The following is a 17,432-nucleotide window of genomic DNA, read 5'->3' on the forward strand; positions in this document are numbered from 1 at the left end:
TCATAGGACTGTGTTATGAGTTCAAGAGTATTATAATCAGATCTTAAGTGTGGTAGTAAATTCCTCCCACAGAAGTTCAATATGAATCTGCTCAGTACCTTCAACATGTCAGGTCCTCAGTAGGTGCCAATTTACCAATGACGAACCACCACCAAATTTTGTGCTAAAGTAAGGGAGGACCTAGGGAGGCTTCAGCTAGCTGAAAAGCTGACTGACACACTTACATCTAGGAGAAGTTACAAGACACAATAAGTATTAAGAAATACAGCTAAAAAATCATCAATTGATAGTCTCCCATTTAAACATGGCTTTCTAATAACTGAATTGGGAAAACTTTCTTAAAAACTATTAATTGGAGGCTGGGCATGGTGGCTTATGCCTGTAATCCTAGCACTTTGGGAAGCTGAGGCGGGCGGATCACCTGAGATTGGGAGTTTGAGACCAGCCTGGCCAACATGGTAAAACCATGTTGGCTACTAAAAATAACAAAAATTAGCCAGGTGTGGTGGCGCATGCCTGTAATCCCAGCTACTCGGGAGGCTGAGGCTGTAGAATCACTTGAACCCAGGAGGCAGAGATTGCAGTGAGCCAAGATCGTATCACTGCACTCCAGCTTGGGTGACAAAGTGAGACTCTGTCTAAAGAAAGAAAAGAAAAGAAAAAACTATTAATTGGATTTGGAGATTATTGTTCCCAGAAAACCTTCTGCCATATTTGGAAACTTACTTCTCAGTCTAGAAGTTCTCTACTTTAAGTAGTATTTTTTCTGTGGTGGTGAAAAATTGAGATTTTTTTGTATCAACCATACTTTTCAATACAAAAAGAGAAAATATTTTTAAAATGCTTCAGGTCAGAGTTGAGGAAGTGGCTATGATTGCACGTGGCATGAATTGGTAGTTATTGTTACAACCAGTCCTAGTCTTTTCTTCAACTCTGAGCTGGATTTAATAACTCCTTAAGTCCAGTAAGGCAACGGTAAATTAAACCGCTGTTCTACACACTTGTATTGCATACACATTTAATAGATTTTGATAGAGTGAACTTTGGACTGGATGGAAAGTTTTTACAAATTTGTTTCTTGGATGCATACAAACAATAAGCTTTGACTCCTAACGTGAGCAAAGTCCCTCAAATGTGAGAGCTGGGTGGAGCTTCATTTGTTGCTGCTCCTCAAAAGTGATTCTGGTTTTCCTTTGAAACACCATGTTCATTTTGGAGAAGTAATAAGTTAGATCACCTTTATTCTCACTTTTATATAAATTTCTAAAGATTTCTGTAATATTTCAATTTATTTACTATTGGTAAAGCTTTTTGTTCGTTATGAGATTGTTGGTTAGCCAAAAATGCCAACTTCTGTCCTTTAGAAAACTAGGCATAAATAGGTTAACTAATTTATGCTTAGTGTTCTATTATTGGAATGCTAAGCATGTAGGATTTATTTATATCCTACTGCTCAAGGTCGTTGCCAAGGGCTGATTGCAAAAATTCAAAAAATTGCAACCTCAGGCATAAATTAAAATAGATACAGTACTTTATTATTGGGTTTTGATATATGTCTAATCAGACTGATTTCTGTCACATATAGAAATTTAGATAGTTTATTAAACATAGATGTCATTAATTCCATAAAAAGCAACGTTAAAAGAATCAGTAGCACGTGTTACTGATGTGTTGCTGAAGATTAAGGTATTTTTAAGTCTCACTGAAAAGGTGGAAGGAGCCAACTGAGACACAGAAAAGGGGCTGAGGTTCTATTCATGGTGAGGAAGTCTTTTTTTTGTTTGTTTCTTCAAGCTCTAACAAGGGTGCCTACTGCATGGCTTTTCAGTTAGCCCCAAAATAAAATGTAATAATTTGTTTTCTATTCTTAGGCTTTATCTACAAAGAAATGAATTGGATAATCTTCATAAACAAAAAACATGGAAAATGTATCAACCACAATATGCAGTAGAGACGTATTTTGATGAGAAATGACTTAGTTATTTTGTAACTGGTAGCTGATTAAGTATAGTTCCCCACACCCCTTCTGGGAAAGAATTATTGTTCTTTCCAACCCTGCCACATAGTTATATGTTCTAAATCTTCCTTGCTGGTACATCTATATTGATATTTGTGTACACATGTTCTTTATAAATCTATTAAATATATACAGATAAAATGTCAGGGTTTTTTCTTTTTTGAAGGCATATATTTCACAGTTTCCATCTTGTATTTACATATATTTGGAACACAGTACTTAGGAACAGTAGGCATTATTTTGAAGAACTTTGAAATAGAACTTTCATACCAAAATAATCAAGAGATATTTAAAAATTATGATCCCCCAACACCCACTTACTTATACATTTTTGGTCAAGTATTTATTCCCTGCTTTGTTTCACATTTGTAATTTCAGATTTATTAGAAAGCTAATTTATATTTTTTCTTCTACTTGATTTACAAACTATCTGTTAACAGATTGGCAGCAAAGACTAAGTTTTAAACCCAGAAGAGAGAAATATTTCACACAACTCCCAACACACACTATTCGCTTGTTCTAAGCACTAAGTGGGTAGCTTACTTAACACTTTAATTACACACAGACATGGGGGTTGGGGTAAGAAGATGGTAGTAAATATGAAGGATAAGTAACCTTCAGTAACTTCTGCTTTTGTATAAACTTGTAAGTGAAGTCAAAAGAAATATTTGTTCTTAGAGTAATTTAGGTGTATTGTTTTGAAATCCGCTACTCCTGCTCACAACCAATGTCACCTAAGCCCTGGGAGAACTCTGAAGGGACGTAATCTTTTCATCATAAACAGTGGTTAGCCCTGTGTCCACAGGGAATCATTATTATTTCCTCATTGGTGATGACTGGTACTTTTTTATTAAAAACTTTTTTTTTTTTTGAGACAGTCTAACTCTGTCACCCAGGCTGGAGGGCAGGGGCACAATCTCGGCTCACTGCAACCTCCACCTCCTGGGTTCAAGCGATTCTCCTATCTCAGTCTCCTGAGTAGCTAGGATTACAGGTGCGTGCCACCATGTCCGGCTAATTAAACGAAATTTTTTATTTGTATTTGTATTTTTTTGAGACGGGTTCTCACTCTGGTTGCTGAGACTAGAGTGCAGTAGTAGGATCTTGGCCCACTGCAGCCTCAACCTCCTGGGCTCAGGTGATTCTCTCACCTCAGCCTCCCCAGTAACTGAGACTATAGGTGCATGCCACCATGCTCGGCTAATTTTTGTATTTTTAATAGAGGCAGGGTTTCACCATGTTGGCCAGGCTGGTCTTGAACTCCTGACTTCCAGTGATCCACCCATCTCAGCCTCCCAAAGTGCTGGAATTACAGGCATGTGCCACCGTGTCTGGCCACTTTTATACCGTTAGCAAAATGCAGAGTAGTGGAGGAGGTTGTCTGAACCAGATCTGAGGAGTTGAAGGGTCAGAAATGTCTTTTTTTTTTTTTTTTTTTTTTTTTTAAACAGAGTCTTTCTCTGTTGCCTAGGCTAGACTGAAGTGTTGCAATCTCGGCTCACTGCAACCTCCCTCTCCAGATATAGGTGATTCTCCTGCCTCAGCTTCCCGAGTAGCTGGGATTACAGCTGCCTGCCACCACGCCAAGCTAATTTTTGTATTTTTAGTAGAGACAGGGTTTCACCGTGTTGGCCATGCTAATCTCAGACTCCTGACCTCAGGTGATCCACTCGTCTTGGCCTCCCAAAGTGCTGGAATTACAGGTGTGAACCACTGTGCCCAGCATGGTGAAATAATTTCAATACAAATTCTAAACAGAAGAAAATGATTGAACTGAAACCCCCTACGACATCCCCAGAACCTACACTAGGGTTACTGTCATGATAACTGCCAGTGGTTAGTGTTTACCATCTCCCCCTGGACCCGAGAGGAGTTCTTAAAGCTTCATCAAAATGCAAAAGAAGGCTTATGAAAAATTTTTTTTTTTTTTTTTTTTTGAGACGGAGTCTCACGCTATTGCCCAGGCTGGAGTGCAGTGGCGTGATCTCGGCTCACTGCAAGCTCCGCCTCCTGGGTTCACGCCATTCTCCTGCCTCGGCCTCCTGAGTAGCTAGGACTACAGGCGCCCGCCACCGCGCCCGGCTAATTTTTTGTATTTTTAGTAGAGACGCGGTTTCACTGTGGTCTCGATCTCCTGACCTTGTGATCCGCCCGCCTCGGCCTCCCAAAGTGCTGGGATTACAGGCTTGAGCCACCGCGCCCGGCTGAAAAATTTTTAAGAAATGCATATGGCTATCCAGTTTTCCCAATGCTGTTTATTAAATAGGGAATCTTTTCCCCATTGCTTTTTTGTGTCAGGTTTGTAAAAGATCAGATGGTTGTAGATACGTGGTATTATTTCTGAGGACCCTGTTCTGTTCCATTGGTCTATGTATCTGTTTTGGTACCAGTATCATGCTGTTTTGTTTGCTGTAGCTTTGTAGTATACTTTGAAGTCTGGTAGTGTGATGCCTCCAGCTTTGTACTTCTTCCCTAGGATTTCTTGTCTCTGTGGGCTCTTTTTAGGTTCCATATGAAGTTTAAAGTTGTTTTTTCCAATTCTGTGAAGAAAGTCAATGGTAGCTTGATGGGGATAGCATTGAGTCTATAAATTACTTTGGGCAGTATGGCCATTTTCACGATATTGATTCTTCCTATCCATGAGCATGCAATGTTTTTCCATTTGTGTCCTCTCTTATTTCCTTGAGCAGTTGTTTGTAGTTCTGCTTGAAGAGGTCCTTCACATCCCTTGTGAGTTGTATTCCTAGGTATTTTATTCTCTTAGTAGTAATTGTGAATGGGAGTTCACTCATGATTTGACTCTCTGTTTGTCTATTATTGGCGTATAGGAATGCTTGTGATTTTTGCATATTGATTTTGTATCTTGAGACTTTGCTGAAGTTGCTTATCAGCTTAAGGAGATTTTGGGCTGAGACGATGGGGTTTTCTAAATATACAATCATGTCATCTGCAGAGACAATTTGACTTCCTCTCTTCCTATTGGAATACGCTTTATTTCTTTTCTTTTCTTTTCTTTTTCTTTTTTTGTGACGGAATCTCGCTCTGCCGCCCAGCCTGGAGTGCAGTGGTGCGATCTTGGCTCACTGCAAGCTCTGCCTCCCGCATTCACGCCATTCTTCTGCCTCAGCCTGCCCAGTAGCTGGGACTACAGGCGCCAGCCACCATGCCCAGCTAATTTTTTTTTTTTTTGTATTTTTAGTAGAGACGGGGTTTCACCGTGTTAACCAGGATGATCTCGATCTCCTGACCTCGTGATCTACCCACCTCGGCTTCCCAAAGTGCTGGGATTACAGGTGTGAGCCACCGCACCCAGCCAGAATACCCTTTATTTCTTTCTCTTGCCTGATTGCCCTGGCCAGAATTTCCAATGCTATGTTGAATAGGAGTGGTGAGAGAGGGCATCCTTGTCTTGTGCAGGTTTTCAAAGTGAATGCTTCCAGTTTTTGCCCATTCACTATGATACTGGCTGTGGGTCTGTCATAAATAGCTCTTATTATTTTCAGATACGTTTCATTGATACCTAGGTTATTGAGAGTTTTTAACATGAAGGGGTGTTGAATTTTGTCAAAGGCTTTTTCTGCATCTATTGAGAAAATCATGTAGTTTTTGTCATTGGTTCTGTTTATGTGATGGATTACGTTTATTGATTTGCGTATGTTGTGCCAGCCTTGCATCCCAGGGATGAAACCGACTTGATCGTGGTGGATAAGCTTTTTGATACGCTGGTGGATTCGGTTTGCCAGTATTTTATTGAGAATCTTTGCATCCATGTTCTTCAGGGATATCGGCCTGAAATTTCCTTTTTTCTGTTGTGTGTCTGCCAGGTTTTGGTATCAGAATGATGCTGGCCTCATAAAATGAAGTAGGGAGGATTTCCTCTTTTTCTATCGTTTGGAATAGTTTCAGAAGGAATGGTACCAGCTTCTCTTTGTACCTCTGGTAGAATTTGCCTGTGAATCCATCTGGTCCTGGACTTTTTTTGGTTGGTAGGCTATTAGTTACTGCCTCAATTTCAGAACTTGTTATTGGTTTATTCAGGAAGTCGACTTCTTCCTGGTTTAGACTGTGGAGGCTCTATATGTCCAGGAATTTATCCATTTCTTCTAGATTTTCTAGTTCATTTGCATAGAGGTGTTTATAGTATTCTTTGATGGTAGTCTGTATTTCTGTGGGATCAGTGGTGATATCCCCTTTGTCATTTTTTAATTGCATCTATTTGACTCTTCTCTCTTTTCTTCTTTATGGGTCTGGCTAGCGGTCTATCTACTTTGTTGATCTTTTCAAAATACCAGCTCCTGGATTTATTGATTTTTTGAAGCGACTTTCGTGTCTCTATCTCCTTCAGTTCTGCTATGATCTTAGTTATTTCTCGTCTTCTGCTAGATTTTGAATTTGTTTGCTGTTGCTTCTCTAGTTCTTTTAATTTTGATATTAGGGTGTCAATCTTAAATCTTTCCTGCTTTCTCTTGTGGGCATTTAGTGCCATAAATTTCCCTCTACACACTGCTTTAAATGTGTCCCAGAGATTCTGGTGTGTTGTGTCTTTGTTCTCATTGGTTTCAAAGAACATCTTTATTTCTGCCGTCATTTCGTTATTTACCCAATAGTCATTCAGGAGCAAGTTGTTCAGTTTCCATCTAGTTGTGCGGTTTTGAGTCAGTTTCTTAATCCTAAATTCTAATCTGATTGCACTGTGATCTGAGAGACTGTTATGATTTCCGTTATTTTGCATTTGCTGAGGAGTGTTTTACTTCCAGTTATGTGGCCAATTTTAGAATAACTGCGATGAGGTGCTGAAAAGAATGTATATTCTGTTGACTTGGGGTGGAGAGTTCTATAGATGTCTATTAGGTCTGCTTGGTCCAGAATTGAGTTCAAGTCCTGAATATCCTTGTTAATTTTCTGTCTCGTTGATCTGTCTAATATTGACAGTGGGGTGTTAAAGTCTCCCACTATTATTGTGTCAGAGTCTAAGTCTCTTTGTAGGTCTCTAAGAACTTGCTTTATGAATCTGGGTGCTCCTGTATTGGGTGCATATATATTTAGGACAGTTAGCTCTTCTTGCTGCATTGATCCCTTTACCCCTTCCTTACACCTTATACAAATAATCAACTCAAGATGGATCAAAGACTGAAACATAAGACCTAGGACCATACAAATTCTAGAAAAAAACCAGGGCAATACCATTCAGGACATAGGCATGGGCAAAGACTTCATGTCTAAAACACCAAAAGCAATGGCAACGAAAGCAAAAATTGACAAATGGGATCTAATTAAACTAAAGAGCTTCTGCTCAGCAAAAGAAACTATCATCAGAGTGAACAGGCAACCTACAGAATGGGAGAAAATGTTTGCAATCTATCCATCAGACACAGGGCTAGAATCTACAAAGAACTTTACAAGAAAATTTATAAGGAAAAAACAAAACCCCATCAAAAAGTGGGCAAAGGATATGAATAGACACTTCTCAAAGGAAGACTTTTACGCAGCCAACAGACATGAAAAAATGCTCATCATCACTGGTCATTAGAGAAATGCAAATCAAAACCACAATGAGATACCATCTCACGCCAGTTAGTATGGTGACCATTAAAAAGTCAGGAAACAAGAGATGCTGGAGAGGATGTGAAGAAATAAGGATGCTTTTACACTGTTGGTGGGAGTGTAAATTAGTTCAACCATTGTGGAAGGCAGTGTGGCAATTCCTCAAGGATCTAGAACTAGAAATACCATTTGACCCAGCAATCTCTTTACTGGGTATATACCCAAAGGATTATAAATCATTTTACTATAAAGACACATGCACAATGGCACTATTCACAATACTAAACACTTGGAACCAACCCAAATGTCCATCAGTAATAGACTGGATAAAGAAAATGTGGCACATATATACTATGGAATACTATGCAGCCATTAAAAAGGATGAATTTATGTCCTTTGCAGGGACATGGATGAAGCTGGAAACCGTCATTCTCAGCAAACTGTCACAAGATCAGAAAACCAAACACCACATGTTCTCACTCATAGGTGGGAGTTGAACAATGAGAACACGTGGACATATGTAGAGGAACATCACACACCAGGGCCTGTTAGGGGGTGAGGGACTGGGGAGGGATAACATTAGGAAAAATATGTAATGTAAATGACAGGTTGAGGGGTGCAGCAAACCACCATGGCATGTGTACACCTGTATAACAAAAGTTCACGTTCTGCACATGTACCCCAGAACTTAAAGTATAATTTTGAAAAGTGCAGCTTCCTGACTTTGACATTATACATAGTTATTCCATCTAAAGTCTGAAAAGTGGAGTTGGGGGAGGGGCCATTACGAACAATTCTCAATTATTTCTTGGCAGATAAACCAACTGTTTCAAAGAGTCTGAAAACTGCTTGATCTCTTTTTTAAGCAACAAGCAATACAATCTCTGTGATCCCATCATTACTGTTCATTTCTTCCAGGAGAGGAATAACACACTTCTGCCTTTAATTGTCAAATTATCCCCATTTCTGAATTAGAGTGAAATATAATTTAATATGATTTTATGATGATAAATTTAGAGTCATTTTCTCCCAGGTACTGCTGGGCTACGATAAAATGAGATCTGAATTACATCAAAATAATTTAATTGGCCGGGCGCGGTGGCTCAAGCCTGTAATCCCAGCACTTTGGGAGGCCGAGACGGGCGGATCATGAGGTCAGGAGATCGAGACCACCCTGGCTAACACAGTGAAACCCCGTCTCTACTAAAAATACAAAAACTTAGCCGGGCGAGGTGGCAGGCGCCTGTAGTCCCAGCTACTCGGGAGGCTGAGGCAGGAGAATGGCGTAAACCCGGGAGGCGGAGCTTGCAGTGAGCTGAGATCCGGCCACTGCACTCCAGCCTGGGTGACAGAGCGAGATTCCGTCTCAAAAAAAAAAAAAAATAATAATAATAATAATAATAATTTAATTATTCCAAGAGAAGGGGTGACTGTCGGAATTTTTTAAGTGGGTGCGTAATTTAGATAACCTAGATGCAGATAACCTGAATAAAGCATTTAACTCAGCACATTAATATTTTAACGTGATCATCCTGAACAGTTTGGGCATCACAATACACATTTGCTGTATATCTGGGAGAGTTACATTTCCAACTGGGAGGATGTGGGAGGCTAATGAATATACAAATGCTAGCAACAACTCTCTCCCATCCTCTGTGAGGGTAAGCTGCCTTCCCATGTAATTTACCACTGACGACATCATCGTGGTACTCACTGTGCCCTATAGTGAGTGAAGACTGTTCTGAACGCCAGTACCAACCACAGAGCCTGACACCTAGTAGGTTCTCAGAGATCTATCAAGTCCATAAAGCCATGAATAAATGACAGAGATTATATTTCTGCACTTGCCTAGAATAAGATCAGACTTCTGATCTTTACAAGACACATAAAAACGTTCTTTAGGCGGTGTGGTGGCCAGCCAAGCCTCTTACTCCACAGGAGGGGCACTCACACTATGTCATACCTAACACTTTACCAAGGGTGGTGGTTTGGATTTTCAGTCCTTGACATAGAGTCGGTAAATCATGAGAAATAGAGGAAATCATCAGGGCAGGGACAGTGTCTCAGGGAAGGGACAGCTCTGAAGAAGAGGGCAGAGAGGTGAGAAGAGAAAAGCAGACTCACGTCACAGAACCAGGCCCACCCAAGCAGAGGTGAGACCTCACACCCCTCTGAAGGCCATCCGTACAGGTTCAGTTCAACAGGGCAGGGAAGCATATCATTTTCAAGAAACTCCAATCAAAAAAGGTTTGGGGTTGTTTTTAATTTTGGCATTTGAGGGGAAAAACTTCAATGATCTGAAATGCCACATTCCCCAACTATGCCAAACAAGGTACACTGCAACAGTAGTCAAAGTAGTGACTGCATTGTTTTAGAGTTGTTGAATGACTAACTCTTAGTTAGTGGTACCAAGTTTCCTTTTAAGACTAACTTTTGGGATCCATGTTGCCTCATTTCAATAATTATCTAATTACCTAAATAACTTCTTCAAATTCTCCTTCATCCTAGCTCTCTAGAGCTCTAGATCTCTTACAGCCACTGCAGATAGGAAAATAAGAACTTCCCAGCACTTGAGAATAGATGAGCTGGCTGAAAACCTGTGTGGTGAGGGAAACTTCATTTAAAAGGAAAAGGAGAGACACACAGAACAACGCATTTAGGCTCCATCCACATCACCTCGGGCTGCAGCTGGCTCTGTGCTTCCAGTCAATCACTTCCATGGGTGGCCTCTGCCACAAAACACTACGACAGTCTTCTCCTATCAATGGTGGACAGAAAAATCCCAAAGCGCAGCAAGTTCAACGTCCAGAGAGCCAGGGTGGCAAATGCTCCAAACTAACCCTCACATCTGGGCACACTGCAGACCCATTAGGGAGCACTAACGCAGAGACAGCAACAACATCAGACAAGGGACCCAGGGACCACGGTCCTGCCCTGTCTTCACACCATCTAGCTGTGTAAGCTTGAACAAATCTACTGCCCCTCTCTGGGCCTCTCTTCTACAAGATCTTGTAAGTGGGAGTCCTACTTTCCATTTGCATTCCACGGGCCTCACAATAGAATTGAGGTTTCTGTGTCACTAATGGGCACCTCCTCTGCCCAGCCCCTTCTCGCGTCTTGTTCCTCCTCCCCATCCCACCCCGCCAGCAAAGGGGTTAGTTGTCCTCAGGAGTTGGACTACCCGTGGCAGCTCTACCTAGGTGAGGGGCGTGCCTGTGTCGCCAGCACAGGGACAAATACCTGTCCAACGGTGATGGGAACAGTTAAGCGTCAGTATGTATAAGGGCCCAATGCATGTTCAAAACATGCCCACTGGCAAATGCCTTACATATCAGGCTCCCAACCATACAGTTGCAATTTCTATCTTTCAAACTAACTATAAATTATAAAGATGGCACCCAAATACCTGTATGCCCATAAGTAGGAAAAGGTAAACTTTTTTAATTCTATCACAATAAATTCTAGATCTTTGATAGACTGACTGAAGGATGTAAAATGTCAAAAGGTGAGACGCTCTCATGTGGCTAAACATCCTCCTATTGCAGAGACAGAACTGAGCCCAACAGCATTCACCTGCTGGTGAGAGGCGCCCGGGGCAGGCAGATGGTTGCACCATTCTCAGCGTCAGCCTCCTCCCCAGTGCAGCGTGGGGGAGAAGATGGTGCACGGTGCCTGGGAGGCTGCGGCCTAAAGGCACACAGTGGGCAAGAGACTACTAGGCAGACCCCCGCCAGCCTTCCGTTCTCCTGCTTTGGGGCCAGGACTCTCCTTGTGAGCTCTGTCCTGGGAGAAGTGCCCTTCCCAGTGCTCCTTATCAGTGTTTGTGAGGCATTCTCTCCAGTCCTCCTCATTAGCATACCTTGGCCAACCTTTGGCTCATAGAAAAACTCTTTGCTCTTCTCTGAACAACAATTTCTTTTCCACAGTTGAGCAAATGACTGCATGAGAGGTGACCACACTCATGACCATACTCATGTTGGTGGTGGTGGGTAGGGGATGTCCTGGATAAGGAGAGCATTGGGCAACGCCCCCTCTGGCCTCCCCAGTCCAGGGAGCTGCAACCACTATGGGAATCTTGTGGGAGGCCAGAGTAGTCCAGGGTTTCCCTTTGGGCAATCAGCATTCCAACCGTGCCTCCTGGTCCCAAGACAACAAGACTCTGGAGAACTAAACTACCACCATGCACTTCCCATTCTGCCATGTGCCTCAGCCGAGGGTCCTGCTCTTCCTGCATATTCAGGCTGATCTTTCTAAGGAGTAGCTTGCACGGTGCTAGCACTGCCCCCCTTATCCCAGGCAGCACCTTCCTGTGCCAAGGGAACTTCAGCCTGCCCTTGTGCTCAGGCCCCTAGGCTCAGGTTAGCTGACATTCCCAGCAAATCCTACAACTTCTCCTTTCCTTTCATGGATCTAAGACACAGTCCATTATCAGTCTCATTTTTAAAGACATTTCTAAGAGTGTCCTCCTTTCTTTCCCAACACTAGTAAGGACAGTAAGTGGTGTTTCCTGGGAGGGACCGTGTGGTGTTACTTTTGCACTACTACAAGGATTCTGAAGACTGCCAGGCTTGAAGTGAAGAACCATATTACCTGCCTATCCCAGCCAGGTGACAGTGGAAAAGGGGCTTCATCTCTGAGCTGTTTTCCAGCGGTACTGGGCACATTCCACCCCTCACCCTGACTCACAAGGTGTTGACAATAATGGACACTGCTCTGTCTTCTGCCATGCTTTGAACAACACTACACCATCCATCAGACGGATTCATCCCAAAGGTAAAGCACATTGCTTCTGGAAGGAGAAAGGTAGTATCTTTTTTTTTTTTTTTTTTTTTTTCTCAGATTAAGTCTTGCTCTGTTGCCCAGGCTGGACTGCAATGGCGCAGTCTCGGCTCACTGCAACCTCTGTCTCCCGAGTTCAAGCGATTCTCCTGCCTCAGTCTCCTAAGTAGCTGGGATTACAGGTGCCCGCCACATGCCTCACTAACTTTTAGTATTTTTCAGTAGAAACGGAGTTTCACCATGTTGGCCAGACTGGTTTTGAACTCCTGACTGCAAGTGATCCACCTGCCTCAGACTCCCAAAGTGCTGGGATTACAGGCGTGAGCCACCGCGCCCGGATGAAAGGTAGTATTTTCATGCTCCTTTCATTTGATCTCATTTAGAAGGTGCTTGAGGAATAGAGAGGACTGGGTTTTCTCTGGGATTATAGTTAGGCATCACTTAGTGACCGGGACGTGTTCTGAAAAATGTGTCGTTACACAGTTTTGCCATTGTGATATCACAGAGCATACACACACGACCCTAGATGGCACAGCCTACTCCCCACCTGGGCTGCACGGTATGGCCCATTGCTCCGAGGCCACACTCCTGTGCAGCATGGTACTGTGCTGAATACTGGAGGCAACTGTAACACAGTGGTAAGTATTTATGTATCTAAACATATCTAAACACAGAAAAGGTGTAGTAAAAATACGGTGGTATAATCTCATGGGACCATGACCACATACATCGTCCATCACCGACAGAAACATGGTGAGGTAGCGCATGACTGTACCTGCAGCCCCCGCCGTGAGGTCAATGGCAGCCTGGATGGCAGCACTGGACTTCATGTTTGCCCGCTCTTCTGCTGGTCTCGTGGAAGACAGCTCTCTGGACCTTACGACAGGCACCACATATCCCTGGGGGAGGCAAGAGTTCACCATTATTAGTCCAGGTCTCTGCAGCCTCCTGTTCTCTAGGCCTGCAGCCAAATTACTGAACCCAAACTTCTGGGATCCATGAACTGGGCTCCACATTGCTCCAAAGGAAAGGGGCTCCAGGTATCAGTGCAGCTTAGCAATTGACGGCCCCCTAGAAAGCTCACAGATCAAAAAGCTTCCCTGCATATCAATGCTATGGTCACCAGCAGCACTTCAACCAACTTTCTGAAAACTGTAAAAATGAACACCAAACAAGCAAGCCAACCACAGTTGTACCAACCACAGCAGACTCTTTTTTTAGAGGCCTAAGTTGAGCTATCAATTGAATAGGCTCAGTTCTAAATGCAGACAGCAGCCCGTGCTGGGTGCCTAAGGGGATGTCACAAGACAGTAGGTCTGGAGAGGAACACTCAGGCAGCCAAGGGTGAGAGCTGCACCCTGGAATCACACACGCCTTGGTGTGAATGCCTGCTCTACCTGTGGCCCCTTTGGCCTCTACACCTGCGAGTCCTCATCTGTACAAGGCAAATAATAACAATATTACAAAACAAAGGCATTCACACACAGCCACATGAAACTGATGGGATGCTCCACTGTGCACAAGCGATAGAACAAGGCCCGGCACAGAGCACCAAACATCTTCCTATCACCACAATCCACTAGCCCTTCAACTGTCAACGTGCACAGGAGTCGCCTGGGGGCCTTGCTAAATAAAATGCAGCTTCTGATTCAATAGCCTCGGCTGGGACCAGAGATTTGGCCTGTCTTGATGAGCTCCCGAGTGAGGTGGACAATGCCAGTCCACAGACTCACACTCTGAAGTACAACACCTGGGTCTTTGTGTCCAAATTTGCTTTATAACCTGAAGCAACCTACCCCCATTTTTTTTTTTTTTTTTTTTGAGACGGAGTCTGGCTCTGTCGCCCAGGGTAGAGTGCAGCGGCCATGATCTTGGCTCACTGCAAACGCCACCTCCCGGGTTCAAGTGATTCTTCTGCCTCAGCATCCCAAGTAGCTGAGATTACAGGTGCATGCCACTGCACCAGGCTAATTTTTCTATTTATAGTAGAGACGGAGTTTCACCCTGTTGGCCAGGCTGGTCTTGAACTCCTGACCTTCAGTGATCCGCCCACCTCAGCCTCCCAAAGTGCTGAGATTGCAAGTGTGAGCCACCTTGCCCAGCCTGGAGCACGTATTAAGTATTCTAATTATCAGGCCTTTCTTCTGGAAATCTTGATTCAGTATGTTTGGGTTGGAGCCTTGGGCATTTGGGAAAACTGGAATTTATTCCTCTCCCTTCAGACAAAAGTCAACTACTGCTGAGGCATGGGCTTCATAAATGTTGACTGAAAGATCCAATTCAACAACCAGTCCTGTATACTTTTCAAACTGTGTAAGTAACATTATGTGAATAATAAGGAACAATTTATTCTTCATCGCACTGAGGAGCCATGTGACCCAGTCGTGCTGGATCAGAGATGAACACCAAGTGACTTCCTAACACCAATGTCATCCTGAACATCAACAGAAAACATTGGCCACTGAGAAGATTTTTTAACCATTTGAAGCATTTTGCCAATGACTGGACTTCAAGAATCTTCCTTAATTTACAAAAAAAAATTTTAAACCAGTGGCAACAAAGGCACAGTACTTAACAAAGCAACTAAGTTAGAAGTGCAAGACACTGATTTATATGTTGTTGATAGACATGAAGAGACAGGACCATTTACTAGGCTGAAAAGGTGATGGCCTTCTGGTATATTCCTAAAAAAGTATATCAGCGTCCTAATCCTTTTCCAGAAGGCAAACTAAGGCCAGAGCAAGACAAAGTCTCCTAGACCACACAATTAGTCAGTGACAGAGGAGCCAGTTCAGTCCTGTCCTTCAGGTCTGTGCCTACAAACCAATACTTTATCCGAGTATTCCAACCTGGGCAGAAACATCACAAAACACCCAGCCCTGCATTTTAGGGGGGGAAGAAAAGGAGACAAAAAGGAGGAAGAAAAAAAAATGAAGGCAACTGAGAAGACAGGGCATGTCCAGTGTGGCCTCCCAGATAAACCTCAACGCGTTGCTTGCTTTTGGCGCAGCCACTTCCTTTGTAACTTGGAAGGAAAGAAAGTCACATCACATTGTATTCTATCTGCCCAAGTGAATTGAACCCCGTTAGGTGAGCCAAACTTAAACACATTAAATTCTACAAATAACCACTTGTAGAATTATTAAGATAGAAAACAATGGTGGGCACTAACAGATTCACTCAGGATTGGGTAGTTAACAGGTTAATTCAGATTATGTGTAGCTCTAGCTGGGAGAAGACACAGGGCTTGGAGGAAGCAAGACTGTTCAGCATGAATTAGAACTGATGTATGAGCTTGCTGTAGCACTCGGAATAGAAAAACTCTTTTCAGCCCCTTTGATCCCTCTCAGACTACACCAGGGTTCAACTGAGGAACAACAGCGCTGACCACCATCCTTCTCGATCCTTGCGGAAATAAACTTTTTGGATGGGGGAGTCAGATGAGGTTGCATTTTCCACCAGGGAACACGAACTGCTGCGGGAAGATCCCAGCTTCTGGCTAAAGCTGGGGCGGTAGGAGCTGCCGGCCAGCTCGCCATCCAGTCCCCAGAGCCCGGGCTATAGGGCGCCGGGATGCGACCAGTTTTACCGCCAAGGAGCCGGGCCAGGCGCGCCTCCTCCCCGGCCTCGCAAGGAACAGGTTAGGGAGAGACTTCCAACTTTCTCTGGCCGGCCCTGAACGCTCACCGCGTCTGCCCAGCCGCCCACTGTCTGGCAGCCTGCAAGTCTCCGTTCAGAAGCGGCTCCGTGCTGCCCAGCGCTGGTGCCCTGGCGGCTCGGAACCCCGCGGCCAAATGACACGACCTGGGGGCAAAGGAGGACAACAGTTCCCACCAGGTAGGCACTGCGGGAAGGAGGCCGACGACCCCGAGATTCCCCGGCGACCCCGGCGGGCCATCCCCGGGCGGCGCGCGGGTCCCGCGGCACGTGAGTGGCGGCTCTTGCCGCTTCCCTGGACGCCCGGGAAGGTCACACCGCCCAGGCGCCGAGGCCCGCCCCGCGCCCAGCTCTTTCCGCTCTCTCTGCTCTCTCTGGTCTCTCTCTCCCCCCTCTCCGCCCGCGGCGCTCCCCAGCTGCGGAGAAGCGGAAGTGGGCGCCCGGCCGCGGCGCGCCCAGCCTACCTGCCGACCCGGGAGAAGGAGGAGGCCTGCGTCTCCGGGTGCTTTCCTGCCTCTGAGCTCCCCGAGACCCTCTCTGAGGCCGGACCCTAGTTAGTCCGCTGGACTAGGGATGAGGACTGGGGACTGGGAAGGTCAGTGATTGGGAGAACTTAAATTTTTAGTTAATTTGATCTTGTTGGGCGACTAATACCTTAATTATAACTTATATTTGAGTAAAAAATTATACTCGGGATTCAAGGTCGTAAGTTAAAATTAAAATTAAGTATGAAAATACTGGAATTGTAAAGATGGAAAGTTTATTACCATTTTTTTTTTCCAGCCATTTCCCAATCCCCTTCTCCAAAGGAAATCCATCTGATGCCATTTCTGTAAGTGCCCTGATGAAAACCATAACACTGTCAGCTCTGATCTTGTAGTCCCCAAGGAATTATAGGTTCTATCTGTGGTTCTCTGGCATTTTATTAAACAAGTGAAAGTATTCAAGGAAGCTGTTGTTTGCCCAGAGTAATTATCTTTTATTTTCCCTTGCTTTCCTTGCGTTTTTCTTTCCTTCTTTTCTTTCTTTCTTTTCTTTCTTTCTTTCTCTCTTTCTTTCTTTCTTTTTTGACACAGTCTCACTCTGTCGCCCGGGCTGGGGTGCAGTGGCACCATCTCCGCTCACTGCAAGCTCCACCTTCACGCCATTGTCCTGCCTCAGCCTCCCGAGTAGCTGGGACTACAGGCGCCTGCCACCACGCCCGGCTAATTTTTTGTATTTTTAGTAGAGGCAGGGTTTCACCGTGTTAGCCAGGATGGCCTCGATCTCCTGAACTTGTGATCCGCGTGCCTCGGCCTCCTGAAGTGCTGGGATTACAGGCGTGAGCCACCGCGCCCGGCCACACCCTGCTAATTTTTTATATTTTTGGTAGAGACAGGGTTTCACCATGTTGGCCAGAGTGGTCTCGAATTCCTGACCTCAAGTGATCCTCCTG

General features: G+C 44.2%; 1 protein-coding gene across 1 annotated transcript; it reads left to right on the forward strand.

Annotated features, from left to right (window-relative positions):
- Positions 1–13,637: 13,637 nt before the first annotated feature.
- Positions 13,638–16,944, forward strand: LOC144336184 (uncharacterized). The gene is made up of 3 exons (XM_077973979.1): positions 13,638–13,684; positions 15,846–16,592; positions 16,781–16,944. The coding sequence occupies exons 1-2, from the start codon at positions 13,638–13,640 to the stop codon at positions 16,549–16,551; spliced, it is 753 nt and encodes a 250-aa protein (XP_077830105.1). The 3' UTR covers positions 16,552–16,592; positions 16,781–16,944.
- Positions 16,945–17,432: the final 488 nt, after the last annotated feature.

The sequence above is a fragment of the Macaca mulatta genome, chromosome 17, assembly GCF_049350105.2.
Source record: "Macaca mulatta isolate MMU2019108-1 chromosome 17, T2T-MMU8v2.0, whole genome shotgun sequence".
Lineage (NCBI taxonomy): Eukaryota > Metazoa > Chordata > Mammalia > Primates > Cercopithecidae > Macaca > Macaca mulatta.

Bases quoted from the DNA above. Each gene is read 5' to 3' on its own strand.
- LOC144336184 (XM_077973979.1), top strand. From the start codon at position 13,638: ATGTCACAAGACAGTAGGTCTGGAGAGGAACACTCAGGCAGCCAAGG. The intron at 13,685-15,845 runs GTGAGAGCTGCA...TTCTGGCTAAAG, and splicing joins GAACACTCAGGCAGCCAAGG to CTGGGGCGGTAGGAGCTGCC.